This window comes from Stenella coeruleoalba (genome assembly GCF_951394435.1).
Source record: "Stenella coeruleoalba genome assembly, chromosome: 11".
NCBI lineage: Eukaryota > Metazoa > Chordata > Mammalia > Artiodactyla > Delphinidae > Stenella > Stenella coeruleoalba.
The window spans coordinates 72,691,428-72,711,035 of record NC_137157.1 but is presented as its reverse complement, the minus strand read 5'-3'; the positions used below and the strand labels follow the sequence as shown (position 1 = coordinate 72,711,035).

Genomic DNA, 19,608 nt, shown 5'->3' with positions numbered 1-19,608 from the left:
CCACTTAATGCCTTTCCTGAGGAGGCTTGTGGAAAGCACTCCTCGTTGCCTACCTTATAAAAACTGTATAATAGTCTAACCAGAGGGTAATAAACACTAGACAGTTTTCTGGTTCATGCAGGTGAATCCAGTCCTAACTGATATTGGGCTTCTCATCATCCTGTTTTTAATTTTTGGATATTTTTCAGTGACAGTGTTAAATAGTTTCAGTGGGTAAGGAAGCATGAAACTGTATCTCTGATACTGTCTGCTTCAGCTGTTGAATAAAACACCAGACAGTTCTGAAAGCCTGAAGAGTCTGTCTGTCTAATAGGGTTGTCAGAGACATTAGGAAAGAAGACAGAGGAAGAGCAGCACCTCTGAATGCCTGTCGTCCTGGGAGACATGCAAAATCTTCCAGGCCCAGTAGAGCTGTGAGACAACTGCACATATGGCAGAAGGCTAACACCTGCAGATTGGGAGACAGAGAGAGCAGAGGGGATAACCCAGGGCTCCAAGAGAAGACTGACATCTGCTGCAAATTGAAGCCCTACTAGAGCAGAGTGCTGTGTCCCCACCACCAGACTGTCCTGACCACCCAGGGTCAACAGAATCATGAGTGGGCAAAGAAAACTAAGAGCAACTATACCTAAGGGGAACTAAGCAACTGGAGAACCGAAGACAGAATAACTGGTGGGGTCTCCTAGCAAAACAGAACTGCCAAATGGGAGGAAAGAGGACTAAAAGACTAAAAGGGGACATAAAAAGACTCTGGGCAACTAAAAGTACTGTTTTCAAAAATTAAGTAGCTTAAAAACAATTAAATAGGTTAATGAGAAAAGAGTGTAGTCATTCTTGAGAGCTGAATTAGTGTCCAGAAAAAAATAATGGAAGAAATACAGTATCTTAAAACACAGGTCACAAAGAAGTGCATCTTTTAGTTCAATTGCAAATACAGAAAACATTTTATCTGATTTAAGCAGAAAGGAATTTCATAGAGGGCAACAGGTGCTTACAAAATTGTAAGTAGGTGTTAGGTTAACCCCCAGAACTAGCCCACCAAGTTATCATTTCCACCACAATTAGGAAGATGGGTGATGGAGTGAGGGAACCACGGCCCTGACTGCAGACTTCAGGACTACCGCCTCAGCCAACAGAAAGTGTGCCCTATGCCTTGCCTCTCAACACCCATACCTTGTGCCAAAAGCTGGGGCCCTGGCATTGCTTCCACTGGAGAAACAAAGGCCTTTCCAACTTGCTGCAGAGGCACTGATTCTACTCAGTTCACTGTGCCTGGGTTCATGTGCGTGGTGGAAGCCAGGTTAAATGTAGAACCCATGTGGAAAGAAAGTCTGAGAAATGTAGTCTTCCCTTTTCCTAAATCTAACATAGACAAAAACATATTAGAAGGGGTTTGAAATCATACTATCTGCCATACATGATGTAGTGGACATTTGTCACTATTTTTGTCTGTTTGGCAGAATCCCCTATAATACTATACTTCATCAATTCTAGGATATATTTCACCAATACTGGATTTCACCAATTCTAGGATGTGCGTTGTTTTTTCACAGTTAAACAATTCTGAAATCAGGTGTTCCTGACCCTTAAGGCACCTTAGATTCCCCCCATTTCAGGGATGCACAAACAAAGGGGAAAATAAATGCTCAGTAAGTGTTGGCTATTACAATTATTAACTTCATCTCAAAAAAAAAAAGGGGGAAATTAATGGCAGCTGTAACATTTTAAAGTTAGTTGAGCATTTCATTATGGTTAGAAACTAGATGGATAGATAACTTATTTTTGTGATGCTCATATAGAGCTATCTGTACATTTTATATCTGTAATTTGCAAATACAAAATCCCAACTATCAACATCTGCATGATAGTTGGTAAATCAAATCCTCAACACCATAGCAAGAACACAGTCTATTCTGAGGCTGAAAACAGAATTCTGAGTTAAAGTATAGGCAATGCTTAGGAAAAAATTACAAACAGCAGCATGGAACACTTGTTACCTGCTGATTATGTTAATTTAAATTTTTATAAAAGACCCCACATCAGCTGGGAATTAAATAAATAAATGTGGACATAATTAATATGCAAAACTTTGCTGTTACTCTTTAATTAAAATGCAGAAATTTTGATTTGAAAGAAGAAATAGTATCTTCCAAAGAAAGATGCTATTCTGGGAGAACAAGGCATATATTTAATACAGTGAGGAATAAATCATACTTAATCATAGTTAAGTTTTAGTTAACTCTTAACTATTTTAAGAGTTATTGTTAACAATTCTGGATGGGATCTTTAGGGGTTAACACTATCTTTTGTTGGTTCATAAACCAGCCCCTGTACATGGAGGGCAAGGAGAGACTGAAGAAAGAGGCAGACTACTCCAGATTGGTATGTGGCAGGTTTAATAAGCAAGGGAATTTGCAAACAAGGCTAAACCTGGTGGCCACAAGGTGAGATCTCCACCCCCCGGCCCGCCAGAATTTTAAAAGTATATATAGAGGTCTTAACTGTGTTCAGTCACATATACCGTACAGATGGTCTCAAATAACACATTGCTCTCTCAAGGCTGCATCCTTGAAACAGCTCTGGCTATGGGAATGGTGAGTGGAAGTTACATGAGTGGAATATACATTAGAAGGACAGGGAAACGGGTGAGAAACCTCTAATTGCCTAGGTCCAGATTGAGAATCAATCGGTGGCCATGTCCTCTTGATGAACTCCTCCAACATTTTTCAAAATGTAAATCTTTAAGAGAACTGCTTCGTTTACATATTCATTTAAATTACTTGAATCAGATTAACTCTATCTGAGCCTCCAGCATTTTAAAAGGTAAAATAGACACTGGGCTTTGTGTTCTGCATAAGCAAACACAGTGCTCAGGACCACATAAAAGACCTCTAATTGAACTCACAATCAGGATCGAATGCCTTTAATAGGTATTGAGCACCTGGATTTTCCTTATCAGAGCACTTACTAAGCTGTTGTGTAATCATCTCTCTCCACCCAGAGGGCAAGCATCATCTCAGTTTTGTTATTTTTTCCATCTCCAGTACCTGGCCCAGTATATGCTCAATAAACATTTATTGAATAAATTGTCCAGAAAATGAATTGTTGAGCAATAGTCCCATGAAAAGAAACATCCCAAGAGTATTTAAATTCAAAGTAGTCCGGACAATCTCTCTCAAGTCTTGGCATAGTATCTTCCTCCAGGGAAGGAGGCAAAATTACAAATTACAAAATTACAAAGTAGCTGAGTTTCTCTTTATAGGAAAATCCCTTCTTTAAGTTTATATATATATATATATATATATATATATATATATATATATATATATATAAAACTTATAAAGAAGGGATATATATATATCTCACTGTGAAATACAGCATACGTATATAAAATAGGAAAGAAATATATTACAGTTTAATATGAATATGTCACTTAGGACTCAGGTCACAAAATAGAACATTTCTAGGACCTCCATATCCCTCTACACTCCCAACTCACCTCCTGCAACACCTGCCAGTCACCATGCCTTCCATTTCCTCTCCAAGTAACCAAGGTCATTATTGTCCTAACTGTTATGGGAATATTTTTCACTTGTTCAACCATCTATGTTCAAATCCCTAAACTATATGGTTTGATTTAATTCCTTTAAATAGCGAGTTTCCTTGGTTCCTCAAGATTAAGTTATGGTTTATATTTTTCAAGAATATTTCATGTCTAGTGAGCAAAAAAAGGAATGCATATGTAGCACTGGATAACAAGAAAATGTCTTTCCTTATATCACACAGATAAAATAAAGTTTTACAAACACTGGCCATTTTCATATTAGGAAAAGAACAAGAGAATAAAAATAATTCACAGCGACATGTTTATTTAAGCCTTAGCTAAGCTTTCATTTACAAACAAATAGTTTTTGGGAAAAAGATCACAAGACAATATTTTCAAGTGTCATACCATCCACATAAAAATTAAACTTGCAGAATTTACAAATTAATATTCTGAGCAGACAGATAAATTATACATCCTTTTGCAAAATCCAATCTACAATATTTAAAAATTCATAGTTACAACATAAGACATTCTCTCTTTACAATCTACCTATTTACATAGCTTTCCTCACTGCAGGTGATATAGTTCTCATCATAGCTACCAAGGTTTGCAAACATAGTACATTTAAAATGTATTTAGCAGCACATAAAAAATTAGATAAAAAGTGAAAGAAATACTACTATTAAATAAAAATGAAATTAAAGGGTGATAATAGAAACAACTCCATAGCAAAATAGATCAAAATATATTTCTGTTAGGACATCAAAAATGTTTCCCATCACAGAATGTATGCACAGCACTAATAAAACAATTTAACAGCATTTTAGTCCTGAGCACAGAATATAGCACAGCTGCAAAACTTTGGTCAATACAAGTAAATATCGACATCTAACACAATCTGTTTAACTTTCTTTGTTAGTAGATTAAAGTTAGTTCCATTTTATGAAAAATCACCATCAGTAATATTCTCATATCTTTTTTCCATTACATTAAAAGAGCTTTTAAATTTGGGAGCCCTCTGTAGACTGATATAAATACCAGACAAACCAATGTTTGATTAACATTCCCAATATGTTTCAAATATGTAAATCATCTGAACAGACTATATGAATGAGTTAACAATGGGTTGCTTTGTATTCCAAGTGTATTTTCTGTCACAAAAGCAGACATGTTGTACTTCAAATAATTTGAAGATGTTCTTTATAGCCAGGCATAAAAATCCAGCCACTATATAAGTGCAAATCAAGCAGCATATCAATTATAGGTTATATATGCATTGGTAGATATTAAAATTAAGCACATAGGATAGTACACAATTTTATTAGAATACCATTTATATTCAGCAGTTGGATTCAGATATATTTTCCAGTGAATTCCATTCACAAGTTTTTGCCTAATAAATGCAGGACAACATTTTCCATAAAGAACATAGAGTATAATCACAGTATTCAGTTTATGACTAACTTCATTCATGTTTAATTACTGGCAATATCTTCCACTGGATCTCCTGTGTCAAAGAGCTGACCATCTTGCAAATTTCGAGTCTTCCAAATTCTCACAGTTCGATCACTACACAATAATAAATTAAAAATGAACATGTGAAAAGAGGTGGAAAGATAAAGGAGTAGTTTGTAGAATTACTTATCATGGAAACATTTTCTGAAAAGATCTCTAATAGATGTAAGTAAAAATATACATTGTCCCATAGGTATACCAAACAGGTACCCATAATAATGAAATTAAAAATAGTTCATATTATCAAGGGCCTACTATATGCCAGGTATTGTTACTATGTTCCCGTCACATACACTAATGCATTTAATTCTCTTTACATATCATAAGATATAGATAATGCTATTCTCCCCTATTTATTGATGAGCAAATTGAGGTCCAAAGAAGTTAATTAATTTGCCCAAGATCGGGCTTCCCTGGTGGTCCAGCGGTTGACTCCACCCTTCCACTGCAGGGAGCGTAGGTTTGATCCCTGGTCGGGGAAGTTCCGCATGTCTCAAGGTGCGGCCAAAAAATATATATATATATTGCCAAAGATCACAAAGTAAGTGATAGTGCCAAGATTTGAAACCAGGCAGTCTGGCTCCATCTCTTAAAGACTTTACTAATATGACATGGTCAGAGGTCTTCAGGCATAAGAGCCCACAGTAAGATCACAGTGAGGGGGCCAGGGCAGGAATTCCAGGGAGTTGGTGAATCTGTTGATATTCAGGAAGAATTATGTTCAGGTAAGCCCACAGAAAAAGCAGGAGGCTACTAAGAAGTAGTCTAACATTCTGCCTATCGTAGAACATAGACAATTCAAAGCTTTTCTGAGAAAACTTATTTTTATTCACTTAACATGTGGGTTCTGGGGACTAGTCATTAGACAATCACATTTCTTACCACGTCTCTCATGGCTCTAAAAAGAGAGTGTTGCTTTTCTCCCATTTCCTAACAAACCCAAAGCCAAAAAGAACGAGTTACCATAGAATTGTATAGTTAAAAAGTATTTCAAAGATTATGTAGTCCATTTCGAGGATAAAGAAAGTTTAGTGACTTGTTCAATGTAACATAGTAGAGTACAGAGCTGAGCCTAGAATCCAGGCTTTCTAATTTTTAATCAACAATCTTCTCATCCCTAAGAGTTCTTACCACAAGGTAAAAAAAATCACTTTTTTTCTTTTCCTTTTTTTTTTTTGTATCTACATGAGACGATGGATGCTAACTAAGCTTATTGTGATAATCATTTCATTATATATTTAAGTCAAATCATTATGCTGTATACCTTAAACTTACACAGTGCTGTATGTCAATTATATCTCAATAAAACTGGAGGGAAATAATAATCTCTCCCTATCCCACACAGCACATGTAACTGAAAACAGAAGGGGATATGTTCACACATCCACCCATTTATCCATTCATTTATACAACCATCCATTCAACAAATGTTTCTTGGGAACTTGCAGTGTTCTAGGCATTATTCTAGGTGCTCGGGATCAATTAAAAATAAACAAATAAATAAAAAAACACAATCCTAGGCCTTTGTAGATCATATATTCTAGCAAAAGGAGACAGACAAAAAAACTTAATAAATAATTAAATTATAAAGTTTATTAGAAAGTAATAAATGTTATAGAGAAATTAAAGAGTATGGCAAAGGGGATCAGGATCAGGAGTGGTAGTTCATAAGAGAGATCACAATTTTAAATAAAATGGCAAGGTTATTCTTATCGAGAAAGAAAGACATTAGAAGAAGATCAGGATCTCTGAAGGCACTTTGGGCAAATGTCCTAAGGTTGGAGTGAGCCTGATATGTTCAAGAATCAGCAAAGATGTTATTGGTGTTTTAAGAGAAGGAGCACACCAGAGGGTACTAGAAGGTAAGGTGAGAGATAAATGCTCAAAGGGTCAGATCAAGTAACGGCCTCTACTTTAGATAAAATGGATGATCAATGCAAGGTTTTGAGCAGAGAAGGAACAAGATCTGACTTGTATTTTTTAAAAATTACTCTGGTGTCTGTATTGAGAATAGACTACACATGGGCAACGGACCTTGTTTAGGAGGCTACTGTAGTAATCCAAGAGCTGAAGGTGACTAGGGTCAGAGAGGCAGCAAAAGGCATGGTGAGAAGTGATCAGATTCTAGATATAATTTAAAGGTAGAACACCAACAGAGTTTGCTGATGCATTGGATATGGAGTGTGAGAGAAAGAGAGGAATGAAGGTTTCTAAACTAAGCAACAGAGAAGACAGACAAGCCATCAACTGAGATGGAGAAGGCTTTAGGATGAGCAGGTTTCTTAGGAAGGTCAGGAGTTCAGTTTTGGACATATGAAGCCTAAGATGAACAAACTTACACTACTAGTCATGACAGAGTAACCTGTGCCAGGTTAGTGCTCCTGTTGTAAACAAAGTGAAAACTTGACAGAATATATGGAACAACTATTTTCAGAAACTGGGCAATAGGTAGTTCTGGCCTGTAATCCCTGAGAAAAGGGAAACAGAGAAGGTGAGCTCTGTGATGGCCCTGGCTCTCAGTCTGGCAGCACTTTCCAGACTACAGCAATGTGGGAAACCAAGCAGAAAAATCACAGAATCAGAGTTGAAGAGATAGTAATAAAAATCTGGTAAGTGTGAAATAGTTGGAATTTGTAGAACCAGATAGAGAAGAGGAGAGAGCTATGCAAAAAGAACTATGGAGCTATAGGAAAATAATTCCATCAATCTACATAGGGGTCCCCTAATGCTTTTGACTGAAGGCTAAGTTGCACATGAGTAGAATCAGACTATAAGGCCACACCAAAAAACTACTAGTGAGTATAAGTCAAACAAATCCCAGAGTTCACAAAGCGCTGTGAGATGTTCAGGTTCTGACCAGTGGAGAACAGCATCAAACATTCAAGACATTCAATAGAAATCCAAGAAGAGTTAAAAACAAGTCTCAAAAATATGAGCTGAACCACAAGTAACTTATGTGCCTGACAAACAAAGCCCAATACTCTTTAAAGGAATACAACAAAATCCAGATACTCAAAACACAATACTATAATTAATGTTCAACATTCTATAAAATGTTACTTGACATAAAAGCAGAAAAAATAAGACCCATAATCATAAGAAAAATCAATCAGTGACATCAGATCCAGAAATCAGATATGATAGAATTACTTATACAAGGACTTTGAATTATAAAGTCCCACCTATAAAATAGGGATTATAATAATACTCACCTTCTAGAGTTCTTATGAAGACTAAATGAGTAAAAGCCTGAAAACACTTAGGACAATGCCTGGTAGATACTAAGCCCTATACAAACACTCGTTAGATAACAAATAAGTAGCACTAATTTGAAAATAGGCCTTCTGATTTTATTGGCGATTTTCCTGATTTTATGTTACATGGTAAATACATCTGCATCTGATGCTCCATGGGTAAACTGAGAAAAATTTCAATTCTTCAAAAATAAAACTGTATCATGGAAGAAAAGTATTATATCATACCTCACCGACCAGACCTCAGTGATACATAATACTTTTATAGTCTTATCTTGTGTGTCCCACAGCTTTGAGGGATATTAATTTATTTCCCATAAATTGTCAAGGACAAAACAAATTTCCAAGGGAACAAATAAAAGTGATGACTCTTAAGAAAGTATGCATCTTGGAAATAGCATCAATGAAGCACCAAAGGTAAACACCTTAGAAAAACACAAAAGAAATTGGCTTTGATGTACTTTAGAGATGAGAGAAAGTAAATCTAAATGAGAAGGGGGATTCAATGGAAACAGCACAAATAATAAGAGACACCAGAGAAATATAGCAGAGGTTTCAAAATAAAATCAGGGTAATCGTGCATTTAGGACAGACGAATCAAGCAGTTGGTCAAATTAAGTAACATAATTGGTACACAAATGACATAGGGAGATTTTCAAGATATTCATGAGAAATTACATTTTATTTGATTGAGATGAACACCTCACATTACAGTTAGTATATATGCTTTCCTTTTCAAAGTACTTATATACATATTATGTCACTTTTATGGTCACATCTCTACACCTCCTTCAAACATCTTCTTAAATGTCACTTTTTCAGTAAGGCCTTCACTGATCACTCTATTGTGTAACCCCTGCCCCCCAGTGATGCTCTCATCCCCCTTCCCTGCTTTATTTTTCTCCATAGCACCTCTCACCATGTAACATATTTTACTTATTTATTTTCTTTTCTCCTCCTTAGAATGAAACTACGGTTTGTATCTACTTTGTTCACTTCTCTATTCCCAAGGGTCCGGAACAGTGCCTGGCACATAGGAGATTCATCATGAATAAGCAAATGAGCAAATAAATTAATCAATCCAGTCATCTTAACAGGGAAGTAGATATTATTACTATGTACTTAAACTTTAAAGGAGGTAGAAGATGCACAAAGTTTTTTTTTTTTAAATGAAATGGTCTAAATTTGAAGAATGACAAGTTTGTTGCCTTTCTGGAAAAAAACTTTTAGAAACTAGTCACTTATGAATGATTTTTTAAAAATTAAAATCACCAGGGGAAGATCTGGCAGAAGACTTCTTAGTCTAATCAGAGAGCCGATATAGGAGTAACACTATTACCATGTAACCAGGGGAGCCCAAACTCAGTGCCCACAGTGTTTCTCAGAAAATATAAATAAGACATCATAAATAGACATTAGAATAACTGTAATAAAAGGATTCATATATTCTACATTTCCAGATATTTACAACTTACAAGATTTATTAAATCTGAATACAAGTAAACAATATAGAGAAAGATCACATAGCAGAAACTTACTCAGCTGCAGTAAAAATGTGGGTGGAATTAACACATATGGCATTGATAGGACTCTCATGACCTTTCATCTCTCCAACTGGCACAAAGGTATCTATGTTCCAGAGTTTCAGAATGCCCCCTCTGCAGCCACTGAGCAAAACTGGGTGGCCTGGCATCACTCCAAGGGCACAGACCCAATCCTTATGTGCATTTGGAACTTGCTGAGAAAAAAAAGAAAAATCAGCAGTTTAAGGGGAGTAGTCCAAACTGACATTTTCATACCAAAATAAGTTACAAAAGTTTTTATTGACAAAATTCAAAATTTGGAACATTGAATTGGCCTGGAAACCATAAAAATCATTTTCTATGAAGTCACTCTTCATGATTTAAAGAAATAAATCTGTAATTTGCTCCTAAATTTGCCTCACTAGTTATCATCAGTGTTATCAGTATTAAAGGCCTAGAATGTTAAAAAAGAAAAATCTATAGAATCTAAAATACCTGGAAAGTATACAGAATTTTTCAAACATCACTTTCTCTTCAAAGGAGTAACTATTTCACCTTTCTCCAAAATGTATCTCACGCAACTAGTTTGAAAACTACTACCTGGTGTGTAGACTATAAGGATTGTCTCATAAAATCACTGCCTTAAATTTTGGAAGAGAACATAGAGGCCTAAAGCTTTTTGTTGAAGGCTGGAGCTAACCTATATATTTCACAATGAGTAAACAATAATTATAAGCTCAGACTATATACCATATTTTATGCATAAATATATTTATATACATAACATAAAAGTCACATCCAAGAATGTATATCTATAAAAGAAAAGCTTTTGAGTGCAATATATGCATCTGTTGCCAGGTTTTTGCTATTAACATTCATGCTACTTGTTCATTTTGTTTTCATCTGGTTGTAAGCAGGAAAGTAGGAATAATTGCAATACATACACACGCATACATTTATATGGAAAAGCCTGAAATTGAGTACAATTTTATCTGTTAACTAACTTCTTCCTCTCGGAATTAGGAAAAGCCACCAATGTTTGATTGTATTGACAGGACACTTCAATCCAACTATCATTCTATAGGAAATGAGAGAACCACCACTGTTGAATGTATGAAAATGAGATGAGGAATCATTTAGACTGCTTTGACCTTAGTGAAACTTGGTACTCTTTGGAATATGTGTACATAAAACAAAAACAAAATGAGAAACTGACTGCTTTACTCCAAGACTGATTTCATTTAGTAAACACAAGCATGGTGCTATCCCAGATCTTCCAACTCTTATCAGAGTCTATTCCCCTTTTATTTAGGAGATATCATTAAAAGTTGAATGTTGCCCTTTTCATAATTAGTAACTCTGGTGGGTGATGATGAAACACTCTTTAAGAGGAAGCCCTGTTTGATACCATTCCTAAACAATGAAAATCTACATAGAGGCTCTTCGCGTTCTTATATAGAATACTGGTGACTTTGAAATACCCACTCCATCCCATGAAAAGGTTTTGCATTACCTGTAGAAGGTCTTTTTGAGCTAAATCCCATTTCTTGATTCCATTATCTCTGGAACCACTAAATAGGTTATCCCCTTGTATGGTTAATGCTTCAATGCCATCATAATGAGGGGGCTCGAAATTGTGGGTGGGACTCACAGCTCCAAGAGCCCCTTCAGTTACATCAAACATCTAAATAAAAGCAGAAAGGAAGCAGTCATCCGATTTATCTTACAAATAAGCACCTATATGCATTCATTCATAGAAACACACACACGTATATTAACCAGATATGATTTGTTTTATTTTACTAAGGTAACTAAAATAACCTGCTATGAATGACTCAGGATGAACCTGAGCCCTATCTTCACACTACTTTTGCTTACATGTCACATGTTTACATGTCTGTAAGCTCTTAAGAAAGGCAACCAATTTTCTCATGTGTGAGTGTACAAACGATATGTTAAATAATAAAAATGCTACATATCAATCCAGTTGAAATTCAAATAAATGATATGATTGTTATTTAAACACTGTTAGGTAGCTCTGCAATCTTGGTGGTCATCTCAAATTCTCCAAAGCTGCTATTCAAAGCCTTTCACTCCCCTCAGTTGCTCTCATCTCTCTTAACTGTTGAACTTGTGATTTCCTAAAAAGGTTAGTATGACCAAAAATAAACTTTCTGGACCATCCTCCCAGTTACAAAAGTTTTCTTTTATTCTCAAACATTCTCTTACCCTTCCCTTCTTTTCAGATGCTAAAGTGTACCTACTTTTTCCCAAGGTTCACATCTTGATCTGATTCACCAATTGCTACCACTTCACTCTTCACACTTTCCCTCTCCACTGAGCCCATTTCCTGAGCATATAAACATGCTCAAGTCTACCAAATATAAAATCCTCTCACCTTAACCATTCTATTGTCAAGTCACTAACCGATTTCTCATCTCTTAATCAAAGTTTCTAAAAAACAGTACTTATACTCTTCCTATCTCTCTTTATTACTGTTTCCTCTTTTTTATTCCCATTGGTTCTTATAGGATTCCCCAAGGCTGAGTCATATCAACCCCTCTCCTTTGGCCATGTCAACTACTCTAACTCCTTAACCATCTGCTTCTATTTGAACAGCTCTGAAACATACATGTCTAGTCATAACTTATCTTGAGCTCTGGACTTGCCTTTCAAATGGCCTGCTGGACTACATGAGAAGGTCCTCTATTAGCATCTCAAATTTAACATCTCCAGAATCAAACTATGCTTCTCTCTTCATCTTATCTGCTACTTGCATAAAATATGAAGACTATAACATGTTCAGCATTAAAGGTGGTGATGATGAGACTTAAGCATTAGTTGGATGACTGAGCCAAAAAAATCTTTAAAATCCCTCCCAACCTATCTTCTATGAAAAGTGAGAATACATGTTTAAATAATAAGACAACACAACCAGGAACCGAGTGAGGAAAAGATCAGGAAGAAAAAGCAAAGGTTAGAAATGAGAAAAAAGAAAACTGATTTAGAGAAAAGGGTCCCAGGTGCATCTCAATACTTCTAATCTATCATTTAATAGGAGAATGTAATTAAACAACTTTATTATACACACTCTGATATAATGATCCTTGGAGCCAGTGATGATTAAATCTTGTCCACTAGAAATCTGATCTACAGTAAGACACATAACAGGGCCTAGGTGTCCCGTTAACTTTCCTGTGGACTGAAACCTTTAAAAAGAGAGAAAAATAATTTTGTTTGAAAATATTTCTTAGCATGTTGAGCCTAAGCCTCAGCAAAAATAATCAACAGTCTTTGCTAAAACTGTTCTTTTTGATTTAACTCCACCTCTATGCAACTCTGTTCAAATTAAGAGTAAAAATAATGGCCAAAGTAATCAATTCTCTGATGGAAGTGTGAGGAGTCCTAAATAAGTTATTCCAAAGCAACTAATATCATTCAGGTAGTTAAAAAAAAAAAAAAAATCAAAACTCCAAAAACTTGCTAAAGGCTAATTTTAACTCTAACCTAAGTCTAGGTAAACCTTAATCTGTTAAATTCTCAACATGATATAGACATATGATTGATGTTATTAGGGCCAATTTGAAATTTGATTAAAACAACTATGTCACTGATATAACTAGAAAATAACAATATGAAGAAAGTAAAATTATTTTACTACACTAACATATATTCTCACATATACACATATATGTACACCATCATATATACACATACATGTATGCACACATATGTGTATATACATGCATGTCAGAAAATAGGTAGTCCATTTCATCAATTATTACAAAGACATGAAAATGACCAGGAATATATCTGACTGGTAGAAAAACATGTGATGCCCATTGTCAGGGGGTGACAATGAACCTTTGTTTCATAGTCCTACCTCAAATCAAGCTGCTGGAATACAGAGGTGTATTTGCCCTCTAGAATATTACTTGTAACTCTTTTCTTAGTTACTTTGTTAAGATGAATCTGTATTTAATCAGGTTGCTGAAATCAAGCAACTTGAAAAAGGATCTAACTTTTCAGCAGAAAAGAATGTAAAGATTTTCAAAAGCTGGTATCTTTTCTGCCTCATGTCATGACTTTGAGTATCTTCCTTCATGGTACTACAACTACAAATCAAGTTTAATGTCTTCAAGAATAAACCCAGTCCTCATCTCGTTCCTAATTTTCTTAAACAAGCACTGTTTTCAATTTTCTACTTTTTTTTCCTAAAACTGTTCTCAGGACTGTGTTTCTTATTTCTCTTTCTCTCTCATTTATTTATCTATAAATTATGCTTATAATACTTTCTCAGTCATGCATTAAAATGTTACAAGTTATAACCAATTTTCCTCAGAATTTCTAAAATAAATTTCCCTTTGATTTACTACTGACAAAGCCCTTCTAGATGGGATTATTAACTGAATTACCTATATTACCTGAATTACAAACTTTACTCAGAATCTTGCAATTGCCTTTTAATGGCCTTTATCCTCCATTACAAGATGAGTTCTAAGAAGATGGACACCAAATTTGTCTTGCTCAGTCTTTATCCCCAGTAACTTACCACAAGTGTTGGTATAGTGCTTGCCATAATTGATATTGAATAAACATTTATTAACTAATAAATAAATATTCCCTTGCTGCCAAATTTTTAAGAACTAGAAAAGAAGCTAAAATAAACACTCAAATGAAGGATAAAAGCTTATACTTCACGGCAAAAAGAAATCAAATCAAAGATGTAATGCCTTATATTTCAATTTATCATTTTTCTCTTTGTACTCACTTCATCTTCTTAATACTTCATCATATATATGTGTATATATATATATAATTCTATATTTATAAAAATCCTGTGAATATTTACGCTTAAAGTTATATGGTTTGTAAACTGAAAATTTTGAGATAATGATGCATAAGTGATGTTACAAAAAATAATTCTTTCAAAGGTACTGATGCAACTAGCATGAGAATCTTGTTCTCTTCCTGGTAAACAACACAACTTATAGACAAATGTTAAGAAAGGCTATTTTCCTTCATATATTTTTTTCCCAGCAATGGAGATTAAAAGAAAGGAAAATTGTGAGTTTGCTAACGAGGACATAGACGTTCAGCGGTGCTGAATCAAACAGAAAAGTCTAGGTTTTTATATTAACTTCTGGGGTTATACAAATTAGATTTCACACACACTAATGCTATTAATGTGTGTATAATGCTATTAATGTATTAATGCTATTAATAATTTGCCATATACAGGAAGTACATTTTCTTTAAAATTCTACCTTTTAAGATCCCACATTCTGACAGCATTTCCAGAAGCTGCATAGAGAAAGGTGCCAGTTGGGTTCAGTGCAATTTGATTGACTTGGTTTTCCCCAGAAGGAATAGTAACTGTCCGGCTGGTGGTGGCAGAACAAGCATCTCCAAGAGTAACTTGACCTGAAGACCTTAACAGAGACAAAGTAAAGCAAAATAAGTCACATTTCTGGACAAGAGTTAGTCTTAGAATTCCTTACATTCCTAGGAAACTGGCTGTAGACAACAAGAAGATCTGTGTTCTTTGGTCACTGTATGCACTGTGCCTAGCACAACACCTCATACACACTAATAAATAAACATTTTGATAGATAAATGAATGAAGAAAACGAGATGACATGGCTTAAAACTCTTAATTTGCAAGTTATTATAACACTAGGAATTCTGGGCCCTGTTAGAGATGACTTAAATATGATTCAGAAAAGATTAGATGACAAAGACAAAAACTCAACAAATGATACAGTGTCACAAAATTAATTCATTTTCCTGCAGTTTCCAGAAGTTCCCTGAGGAACAAGCCTACCAGTATTCCTTTCATATATAAGATTTGCCCTTATGAATTAAAGACACTAAGGACTTTTTATTTTCAGTTTTTGTTTATTTTAACCCAATCATATAAGGATTACTTACTATATGCGAAAGACTTAAATATGATTTATTTCTATTTCCTCAGCTAAATTCTAAATGGTAAGTATATTTTTAAATTTTGAAACATTTTATTAGCAAACTTCTAAAATACCAAGTTATAATCAATCTTTTCAAATTTGATTTTGATTTTAATGAGTCAACTGGATTGGTAAATTTCTAACATAAGATACAGTGTGTTTTTTCTACAAAATTCTCCACAAGAGATCTGTATTCAGTACAGTAAATAATTAGTAATTCTCAAAATATAAAATAGCACTTAAATATTAATAATCCTCACTCTACAAATTAGTAAAAATTAACCATTCCTATGCTCCCTTCTCTTATTTAAACCAACAGAGTTCACCTTAATTTTAATTATGTAAAACAGTTCATCAATCTTATGGCAAAAAGGATCACTATTTGCTCTATATTTTAAAGACATATGATAACAGACGTAGAAAACAAATTCATCCTCCAATTGTCCAATATAACCTACAGTTATTAAATATAGGCTAGCACCAAAGCAGTGTAAGTCTTAAAAAAACTCCTCAATTAATTAGCATGTATTATTCAATACATGCTAATTAAATTTTGCAAGTACTTCTTAACAGTCTATAATGGTGATTTCAGCCATTTTCTAAATAGTGGTACTCATTTGAAGCAAGTAATGTAAATCATTTAACTACATCAATTAATGAATACTATGAAAATTTAATTCCTTAGTTATTTGGGAGGGAGGAAATATGAAATGTGTATTTAGTCACAGATCAAATATGACTTCTCCTTTCCTGTTTAATATTGAGCTATTGTATTTTATATTCTCAACAGTTTTTTTTCACCTTATTTTATCTGTGTTCTTATTATAAACACTTTCATATTCTTTGCAAGTGGATAGGTATAAATAAACAAGAATGCATAAATAGGCCTATCTTTTCTTACATTTTGTAAACAAGAACTATTTGCCCCTTATGCTGTTTGTCTTTAAGTTACTTACGTTAGCGTTCGAATGCACTTTGCTGAATCTCTGATATCCCACACCTTAATATAAGATGTTGACACAGTGAAGACCAAACTTGTATAATTACAGTATTTTACAGATACTACATTGTTGTGATGACCTCCCAGTGACATTATCTCCTGCCCAGTCACCAGATTCCATACTTTACAAGTACGATCTAAAAACAAACAAATAAAAAAGAGGAAATACTGTCAATATGAGCTAAATTAGATTCTCTTAACAATAACAATTTCTCTTCTATGAGAAAAAAAATGAGATAAGAAAACAGCAATTATTTAATTAACTTGCAGCAGGCATCCTAACTCTATCCTTGACACTTTTCAGCAGGTTGAAGGGCAAAGTAGGTATAAAGGATTAGATGAAAGCCAGGATATCTGGTGTATGCATTATGTGGTATTAAAAAATAATTATACAAAATTTTGAAATAGACATATCAAGAGAATCTTGTTTCAAATTGCTCCTGAATTTAAAATGGCAATCCCAAATCAGCCTCTTTGAGACATTTTGCTTTGATCACTCTTTTACGTACTCACCACACTCCACATGTAGGAATACACACACCTTTCTTTTCCAGGGGTCACTGATTGATTTCATTTTTGACCCAAAAACATAATCATAAAACTATTCTATTTTTTTTGACATGCTAAATATCTAATTATCCTGGACTAATAAATTTAATTTGAATCATTAGAAAATTCTTTTACAGAGCAAATTTTTTAAATTGGGGAATTACTTGCCATTATTCACAATTCACAAGTTCTAGCTAGACTTTCCCCTCACCTTGTAACATCCCTAAATGCTAAAAAGCTTTGACTAGCTTCCCAAATTCCTGTACATGCTTCCTTCTCACTTTTCTAACCTCACTGTCCACCACTGCCCCTAAATATACTCTACTTTTCAATCCAACTGAATTTAGTTTCCAAACCCACTTCTACCTCCAAGTCTCTGCTTATACTGTTCTCTAATCTTGGCTGCCCATTCTTACCTGTCAAATCCAAACAATACTGTAAGGTTCATCCTAAATGCCTCCTTATCAAAGCCTTCCTTATTTTTCACAATTTAGCATAATCTCTCCCTTTTCTGAAACCTCGAAACTCTTTGTCTATAACTCTTCAAATCGTTTACAGTTAATTTCTAGTTGCCTGCAATTTCACCAAAGGGGTTAAGAGTGCAGGTCTGGAGATGAGTAGACCTAGGTTTCTAATCCTGGCTCTTTCACTTACTAGTTAAGTTTATCTGGGAAAATTATTTAATTTCTTGAATCTTCAGCTTCTTCATCTGTAAAATTAGGATGCAACATGTATTTCATTGGGTTTATTGTGAGAATTAAATGAGATAAAATTTGCATAGTCTCTGACATAGAGTAAGTGCTCAAGAAATGGTGGTTGCTACCCATCTTATTCTCTTTACCACACTGTACATTGTAATGGCCTTTTGTAGATTTTTATATAGCCTGCATTACTAAGCTCAGTGCTTTGTATGTATTAGATGCTCAATTACCAAAGGGAGATGTATTCCCTCACCATTCTATTCATCTAACATCAACACAAGTTTTACTTTCTTCCCAACTATGCAATGATTTTATATTTTATGTAATTCAGGAGTTGAATGAGATTATCTCTCAGATTCTTATGTGTCTTAAGCAGTTTGACATTTTTAAAAACATGTTAAAATGTAATCATTAAAAAAAAATATGTTAAATATCCACATGGCACAACTACTAGCACCTTTTGATCCAGTGAAGAGAAGATCATCAGTAGAATCCACACAGAGCACAGCTTTTGTATGCCCTTCAGCTATGTGAATACACTGAAGTGGAGAAGCTCTGATTCCTTTCAAAGCTGGAAATGGGTTGATTATGCCCCTGAGGTGGGGGAAAAAAATAAGATTTACTTTAGTAGCTATATCATGAAACTACTTTTTATTTTTTTCTTTGGCTTTAAGAAGTCTTTCTAAATAATTAGCATTGTAATAAAATCCAGATTGCTCCCTTGTCTCTTTTTTAAGCAAAAGGACAGAGACAAAGCGTGAAATTATAATAGTAGTGTTGGAGTGCATCAACTAATTAGGCATCAGCTAGCAGGTGCATTCTGCAAAGAGCAAAGTCATGATAAATTGGATTTTCTTATTAACAATTTCATCTCTTCAAAATTTAATGAAGTAATATTGGGAGCTCTTCAAATATAGTGAATTATGAAAAATGAGAAAGCATAAATGATGGATAACTGGAAGGTGTGACTATCAGCCTGGAATGAGACTCTATGTCAAAAAAGACATTCTAAAGAAAGTATAATACATACCACCTAAAATACTAAGGAAGCAAATTTCAAACAAATTTGAATAAATACAAGAATGACTGCATAGCCTGAAATTCTAAAGGGAGAATGACTCAAAAATAACAAAAACTTTTAAAACTCTAACAATCTCAAAGACGATTTTTAAAAAAGAGTAAGATTTTAAAAGAATAGTGATGCTCTTTAGGGAGATTTCTCATAATTTTAATATTTCTGGAATTTCTGCTTTATGCCACTGGACTATGAACTATGAAAATATAAAATTTATCAAAACACTGTCCCTATCCCAAAGGAGGTTAAGACAGGATCTGAACTGAAATAATTGTATTGGGAAGACTAAAAATGAGAGTGAATTAAGAAATGATAAATATATAAGTTGGATGTATCTTTTCTCAGAGCAGGAAGAAAAATTATGTTGAAATATGTCCATTATATAAGACAGATGGCATAATGTTAGGACAGATTCAGCAATAAAACAAAGCTGTCTGTTTCCATCTTCCTGATGAAGGAGAACAACCTTTAAGATGCG

At 34.3% G+C, this 19,608-nt stretch overlaps 1 protein-coding gene across 7 annotated transcripts in view; it reads right to left on the bottom strand.

Annotated features, from left to right (window-relative positions):
- Positions 1 to 3,859: 3,859 nt before the first annotated feature.
- Positions 3,860 to 19,608, bottom strand: part of KIF21A (kinesin family member 21A) — a 157,633-nt gene continuing 141,884 nt past the window's right edge. For all 7 annotated transcript variants that reach the window (XM_079937626.1, XM_079937627.1, XM_079937629.1 and 4 more), the window contains 7 exons: positions 18,513 to 18,649; positions 16,762 to 16,942; positions 15,107 to 15,271; positions 12,931 to 13,048; positions 11,353 to 11,523; positions 9,855 to 10,054; positions 3,860 to 5,116 (listed from right to left, as the gene is read on the bottom strand). In XM_079937626.1, coding sequence (XP_079793752.1) covers positions 5,023 to 5,116; positions 9,855 to 10,054; positions 11,353 to 11,523; positions 12,931 to 13,048; positions 15,107 to 15,271; positions 16,762 to 16,942; positions 18,513 to 18,649 — 1,066 coding nt within the window. In that variant the 3' untranslated portion in view covers positions 3,860 to 5,022. The remainder of the gene's footprint in view (positions 5,117 to 9,854; positions 10,055 to 11,352; positions 11,524 to 12,930; positions 13,049 to 15,106; positions 15,272 to 16,761; positions 16,943 to 18,512; positions 18,650 to 19,608) is intronic.